The 6667-nt window shown below is 48.7% G+C and overlaps 1 protein-coding gene across 4 annotated transcripts in view; it reads left to right on the top strand.

The window, feature by feature from the left end:
* The first annotated feature begins 1810 nt into the window (after positions 1 to 1810).
* CHST13 (carbohydrate sulfotransferase 13) overlaps positions 1811 to 6667 on the top strand; it is a 28862-nt gene continuing 24005 nt past the window's right edge. The window contains exons 1-3 of one of the 4 annotated variants that reach the window (XM_072044482.1): positions 1811 to 2083; positions 2738 to 2971; positions 3512 to 3637. Coding sequence is in view for 1 of the 4 variants with exons in the window: in XM_021276035.4 (XP_021131710.2) it covers positions 6127 to 6223 (97 nt within the window). In the remaining 3 variants the exon portion in view is untranslated. Of the gene's footprint in view, positions 2972 to 3511; positions 3638 to 6008; positions 6224 to 6667 lie in introns of those variants that run through there. The other 3 variants (XM_072044481.1, XM_072044480.1, XM_021276035.4) reach the window with 3 other exon arrangements.

The following is a 6667-nucleotide window of genomic DNA, read 5'->3' as shown; positions in this document are numbered from 1 at the left end:
CTAACCTGATTTGGGAACTTTCCAGGGCTACACTTCTTGCAAAAGACACCTCTGGATAGAGTTTCTGGAGGAGGCAGACACTGTGACTCCTAGCCATTATGGGTAGGTGGCTGTCTGATTTTAGCAGCGCTAGGGTTTATTAATGCAGACATAATTCAATTAGGGCATCCAGAGGAGTGGAAAGTAGCCTTTATTATTTTTAGTCTAAACAAAAATAGTATCGCAGGCTTCTTAGAATAGTGAAAACAGAGTCATGGAGGATTGCTGGACAAGGAATATTTATATGATTTCTCAGCCAGGTTTCCAAGAAATTGAAACTATTTAGATTGGATTTGACCAGCCCTGTCATGCCTAGGTGTATGCAATTAGTTCTCTGTGCTTAAAATTGCGGGAACAATTATGGGCTTGAGTTTGTGGCAATATATGCAGGGTACAGCCTGCCGAATACTATTTAGACTATGATGATTATTTTAATCTTTCCCCCTTTAGTAAACAAGAAACTCTGTTTTTAGTCATGAGGGAATGTTTCAGTGGTACTTACGGGATTTAGGAGCCTAAAGACTCATCTAATTGTGGTCAGTGAGGGCAGTACCTAATTCACACAGGTGTCATCAGAAACATTGCTCCGTTCTGTTGCCTTCTTTCCTTCTCCTTTTTCTCCAAGGCCAGTCTGCCCTGTTGTAGAGAGTCTCAGCAACGTCAGTGTTTCCAGATGGCCTGGTTGTGTTGACAGGGTTACGGGGTGAGAAGGGGAGAAGGGACAGACTCGGCAAGCCCTGGAAGGAGGCAGGCAGCACACTGAAACTGAACACTGTTATACTGCACACTAACATGTACAGCACTGATGACGGGAAGGATGACTCGGTCCACTGGAGTTCTCAGGCACAAAATAAGTCCTCCTCTTCCATCCCAGAGAGCTGCAGGTGCTGTCTGCAGCCCCATGGAAAGACCTGCCCAAGCTTCCCTAATGTGAGGACAAGGAGATGCAGGGCTTTCATCCCTGCCTATAACACAGGGTTTTAAGGAGAAAGGGAACTTTCTCAGCATGCTCATTCTGTGGTTGAGAAGACTTTTATAGCACTGCCCTGACCACTGATGGCAATTTATGTTGTTATTTACAGGGTCAGGCTGGCTTTGGACTGCATGTGTTGCTTTTTCTTGATTATTTTTTTTTTTTCCATTTTTGTTTGGAGCCACTTCAAAAGGGTGTGTGCACAGCAGCAACATGAGTGAGCGGTGCAGGGAAGAGCACATTCTCCAGCACACTGTGTCCTGCCAGGCTGCAGAGCTGCTGCATGTGGCTGTGAGCATCTCCCAGGGCACGTCCAGTCACTGTGCCCCCAGGGACAGATGTGCCTTTACTCAGCTCTAAGGAGCTGGGGAATGAAACACCCCAGATCATGATCATGTGCTCATTGCTGCTGTGCTAAGAAAGGGGGCGTTCTGGACAAGATTCTTAAACCAGCAGCAATCTCTCTCTCTTTCTCATTTTATCTTGGCTGGCTGGCTGGCTGGCAATTGCAGATCATAAGACCAGATCATTTGGGCCTGGAGTTCTGCTCGTGAACAAGTCGATGTAAATAGATAAAGTCATCAAAGTCCAAAAAACAGGAATTTTCATAGAAATTTCTCAGCATTTTTAGCTCTCCACACTCATCCTAAGACACTGGGCTTGCCTCTGCTATTGAGTCACACACTTCCAAGTTAATAAAGCCCAGGTTAGCATAATGTTTTATAACCTTTGTGAAGGTATAAAACATGCTGTTAACAAAGTTTCTTTTATCAAATTTGTGTTATATAGACTTCCTGGCCTTGGGCCCTCAGTTGGGATAAAGATGAACAGTTTCTGGGAAAGTGCTTATGGCAGCCAAAGACTTCACAGATGGAGGGCTGTGAAGAGCTGGGCTCCCAAACACCCTAACAAGCTCACAACAAATTTCTGTGAGGTTTGGTTTCACCTGCTCGTGCAGACTTCCCACCTTGTATGTCCCCAGCTGCAGATGCAGAGCTTCGAAACAAAGTTTGGCCAGCTGTCAGTCACTTCTCTTGGTGCACAACTGGAAGGCACTGGGATGCTACACTGGTGAGTGCAGTGAAAGGGAGCTCAGTGGTGTGTTCATATGGCTTTTATTGGGTTTAGATGTTTGTCAGTGTAACAAAAGCTCTTCCTTGGCTTCAGTACCGGGGGTATCTTGTTTGTGATGCTGTGATACTCGAAACAAAGACTTTGTGTGCATGCTCTGCTTTCCTAGAAGCTAACGGCAGCTCCCAGCGGCAGGCTGCCTGGCTGTTGTGTACATGGATGCTCTCCAGCGCTAATGTCACCAGACTATCAAGTCAAAACACGCTGGTGCGCACGTGGCATCTTTATTTACCAGTCTGAGCCCAGCCATTTCCACTGGGGAGGCACCGTGCTGACAGAAGAACTTGTTTTCTGGCAGCTGATGAGACGATCCTGCCCACACGTGCCAGTCCTTCTTCCAGATGTCTGTAAACCAGCTTTTGGGGACACCTGATGAAACTTGATGGTTTGCTCCTGCTCTACAGTGCCAGGTGGATTTGAACAGTGGTATGTACTGAATATTCCAGCTTCCAAACCTCAGAAGAGACATGGGGCACCTGGTGCTGGATGGCAATCAGAGGAAGCACAGGGGTGGGAACAGAGCTCACTCCCCTTGGTTATCCACTGTGACCTACGTGGCACAACAAAAAAACTGTTTCCTTCCATCTCTTCCAGAAGCATGTTTCCATCTAATGCAAGAGAAGCTGTGCCCACACGATGGGCAGGACCACAGCAGGAGCTTGCTGCAGGGCTTCGCAGCCTTCCCCTGAGCAGAAAAGCCCGCAGCTGGCTCCCACCTCAGCCAGAAGCAACATCTCAGCATCCCCGTTTCTTCGTGTCACCCCACGTGAGCTGCTACAGGGACAGCAGACAGAGCTGCCCGGTTGCAGGAGTGCTGTGGGCAGCCAGGTGAGAAGCTGCAGCTTTCTGCTGGAGAAGTGCAAGAAACAGCAGAGCACGGGGCAGAGGCCGACAGCAGGAGCCTCGTGCTGCTGGTGGGAGGCCTGACAGGTTTGTTGCTCTTGCTGTTGGAAGTAGCTGCAGCTCACAGCGCTGTGCTAAGATCAAAGGCAATTGGTTTTCCACCGTGTACCTGTAAATCCCATTCCTCCTGCGTGCAAGCCTCTAAATCAGACATCAGCAGAGAACAAGTTCCCAGCTGGTCACAGTATATAAACTAATGAAATATAAATGCCTGGTACAAAGGGCAAGCGTGGTCTCTAGTTGCCACCGCTGAATAAAATGGTTGATGGGATTTTCCGTCATACCAACGGCACTTCCAGTAGATGCAAGCACTGCAGGCAGAGTAGTCCTCAGAGCCTGTAATTTGGCCTGCTCCCATCACCACTGGTGCTTTTAAATGAAAACAGCTGCTGCTTTTATTTTTGTTTTTTAAATCGTGGCAGCTAGAAAGTTAAATGAGCGATTTCTTGACATCTCTTTTGACAGAGGCCAGCGTTTCACGATGAGAAGCGGGACCAGCTTTCAGCTTCCTCGTCTCTAGGGAGACTTCCCCTGAGACAGTTGCCAAAGGATCTCTGGGAAGTGATTAGTGTTTCGTTCAGGAACAGAAAGGTCAGCAAGCTATGGAATTAGCAAGGTTACAATATTAATTACTCAGGACCAGATGCTATTTGCGCTATCCTAATCTTCTTTTTTCTTGTTGTTGTTTTTTTTTTTTCTTTTTTCTTCTGACAAGCTGTATGAACCTGCCTAGCTTTAGGGACTGTACGCTGTCACACCCACCAAGTCAGGGGGATTCCCCAGGGTGTGCGGTGTCTTTAGGATTGATTGCTTACTCACTGCCCTCTCCCCCTAAGACCAAGAAGATTCCTCAAGGCATCAGAATTAGTTTGTATGAACAAGTGGCCAAATCTGGCCATAGATTTTAAAGATTCACCAAGCCTCTCACTTTATTATATCTACATTTAACTCTCCTGTTACTTCTGCAGAGGTATTTAATGTAAATTCTGCCTTTTATCCAACCTATTTCTCTCATATATCGAGCTTGCAAACAGTTACTACAGCTCTTAATGGTGAAAGGTCCACCTCAGCGTGATTCGCTGCTGCTTCAAACTACGGCTGTTGTAAATTGGTGGAAAGTAGACAGAAACACTGGTGTTTTGATGAAATAATATTTGAAAACCCACATTCTGCTGATGCAAAGGCCTGTAGGAGATGGTGGAAAATCAGTGCACTGCTTTGGGTGCACTCAGGTGTTGCAGCATGGTGATATGAGCAAAACAGAACTGGGACCCCTGCTCATTTTGGGGGGCAAAATAGAAGTGAAGATAAGGTAGGAAGACCATCACAGTGTAATTCCCTGGGTATCTGCCCAAACCCTTGCTGGCCTGGTCGGATGTGGGGGCCCTGGCAGCAAAGGCAGCGTGCACCAGAGCCTGGCCACCAGCAGATGGAGGTCTCACCAGTGTGAGGCCAGAGTAAACTATTTCCGTGGCATTCAGGCTCCAGAATTAAATAGCTGAGTGCAAAAGCAAACTATGCCCAAGAAGGGCTCCTTTTCACAGTAGTTGGAAAACCAGGACTTGGGGAGGAGTTCAACAAATTCCTGGGTTTCCAGCTCACACTAGCTGCTGTTAGCTTTCTATTCAGCATGGTTATCAGACCAGAGTTTGGGGTTAATCTCACTCTGTGGCACCAAGAGCCTGGGAAACAGCAAGGCATTTGGAGAAAACCTGCTGAGAAGACAGTAACAAGCGCTGCTAATGAGCCGGGGGGGAATGGAGCATGCACTGCACCAGAGGCACAGCATCTTTCTGCAGGCAAAAAGAACTGACGTTTCGCCTGCTAGTTAGATGCATTTCCTCAGCATAAATAAATAATTTTCCTCCATATGGCGTGATTAGTAGCTTTTGGCCATTATTATGGACCATCAGTATTGCTGTTACGGTGGTAAATAGCTCTAGCCACGGTCTGACCCCAGGGTGTGAGGCATGGTGTGAATGGGGCGCAGTCTGACCCTTCAGTGGGGTGTCCACAGGCTGGCAGGGAAGGAGCTGCTGCCAGTCTCCAGCAAATGCCCATTTCTTGGCTCTTCCAATTATCCGGGCAAAGCAGAGAGAGCCAGGCTCAGTGCTGAAAACTGCTGCACATCCCAGCTCTTCTCCTGTCACTGCTGGGGCCTGGGGAGGGAGAAACGGGGCCTCTCCAGTGCAGGCAGACCTGGCCACAACTTATAATTCAGGATCTCAGAGCTTGAGATCCATTCCATGTCCTCCTAGGCAAACCAGGAGCTTTGCACTCCTGCCTTAAAAAAAAACAAAACAAAACAAAACAAAAAAAAAAAAACACAGGGATCAGGAGAAGAGATCAGGAGAAAAGATGTTCCCTTCTATATAGCTTTATTGCTTGCATTAACGTTACTTACAAGCCTTATTGCTTTCAGTTAAAGTCTGCTGGAGGAGGGATCACCCGACTGAAAAAAAAAAAAAAAAAAAAAAAAAGATTTTAAGTCCAGGAAGAAAAGAAAAAGAGAGAGAGAGAGTTTAAGTCCACAGAGAAGAGGTATATTTTAAATGCATAAAAGAGACATTTTTAAATACACAAAAAATAAAATAAAATAAAATATATATATTTTAAGTCCACAAAAAGAGATACATTTAAGTCCACCAAAAAAAAAAAAAAGAAAGAAAAAAATATATATATTTTAAGTGCACAAGAAAAGAGGCATATTTCAAGTCCCCAAAACTTTTCGATGCTTACTAAACACGCTGCGAGAAGCCGCCAGCCCCCCTCTCTCCCCCCTCCCCTTGCCAGCACATCGCTGCCTCCTTCCCCACCCCCGAGAGGACCTCGGAAGCCCCGGGGCTCCCTCCCGGGGGGCGCAGCTCCCCCTTCCCCCGGCGGGGCGGCCCCGCTCGCACTTCCTGCTGCTGGCGGCGGGGCGAGGCGGCCCCGGCCGCGGCCGCGGAGCGGGGCGGAGCAGCGGGACGGGACGGGACGGGACGGGACGGGACGGGACGGGACGGGGCGAGCAGGCGGCGGTGCGGGGCTCGCCGGGGGCCCGGGGGGGCTGAGCAGCTCCGCCGAGCCGCCGCGGAGGGATGCGGAGGAGCCGGGCGCCCCGGCGGCTGGCGCTGGCCGCCTGCCTCGGCTCGCTGGTGCTGGGCGTCTTCTACTTGCAGAGCAGCCTCAAGCCAGGTGGGTTCGCTGCGGGGGTCGGTGGGTTTCTAGGGGGGGACCCCAACCATATATATTCCCCTATCTTCCCCCATCCGCACCCCGCAGCCGGGGATCCGGGCTCCTCCCGTTGAACTGTGCTCCCCGTGGTGGGGAGCGATGCGGTCAGGGCAGAAGTAAAATCTGAACTGCTTTGTGCTGGGAGGGTTCGTGATTGCCCTGCTCTTCGGGGGAAATTAGCTCCTCTTTCCTACGAGACGTTATTGGGTAATTCCTGTCGTTTTAACAATGCACTAATGTTTTCTTGATCGCTGCAGCAATCCATCAATGGGGCCTTTAAAGTTAGTTCTGGAAATTGGGAAGACTGATTTGACTGAGATGGTAGGGGAATGTTATCAGCGTGGACTAAATGAAACGCGATTTTCCTTTTAAAGGGGCTGCTCCATCACTTTAATGTGTTTTTAT

Source organism: Anas platyrhynchos, chromosome 13 (genome assembly GCF_047663525.1).
Source record: "Anas platyrhynchos isolate ZD024472 breed Pekin duck chromosome 13, IASCAAS_PekinDuck_T2T, whole genome shotgun sequence".
NCBI classification, from domain to species: domain Eukaryota; kingdom Metazoa; phylum Chordata; class Aves; order Anseriformes; family Anatidae; genus Anas; species Anas platyrhynchos.
Note: the sequence above shows the minus strand (reverse complement) of the source record. Positions and strands in the feature narration are given on the sequence as shown.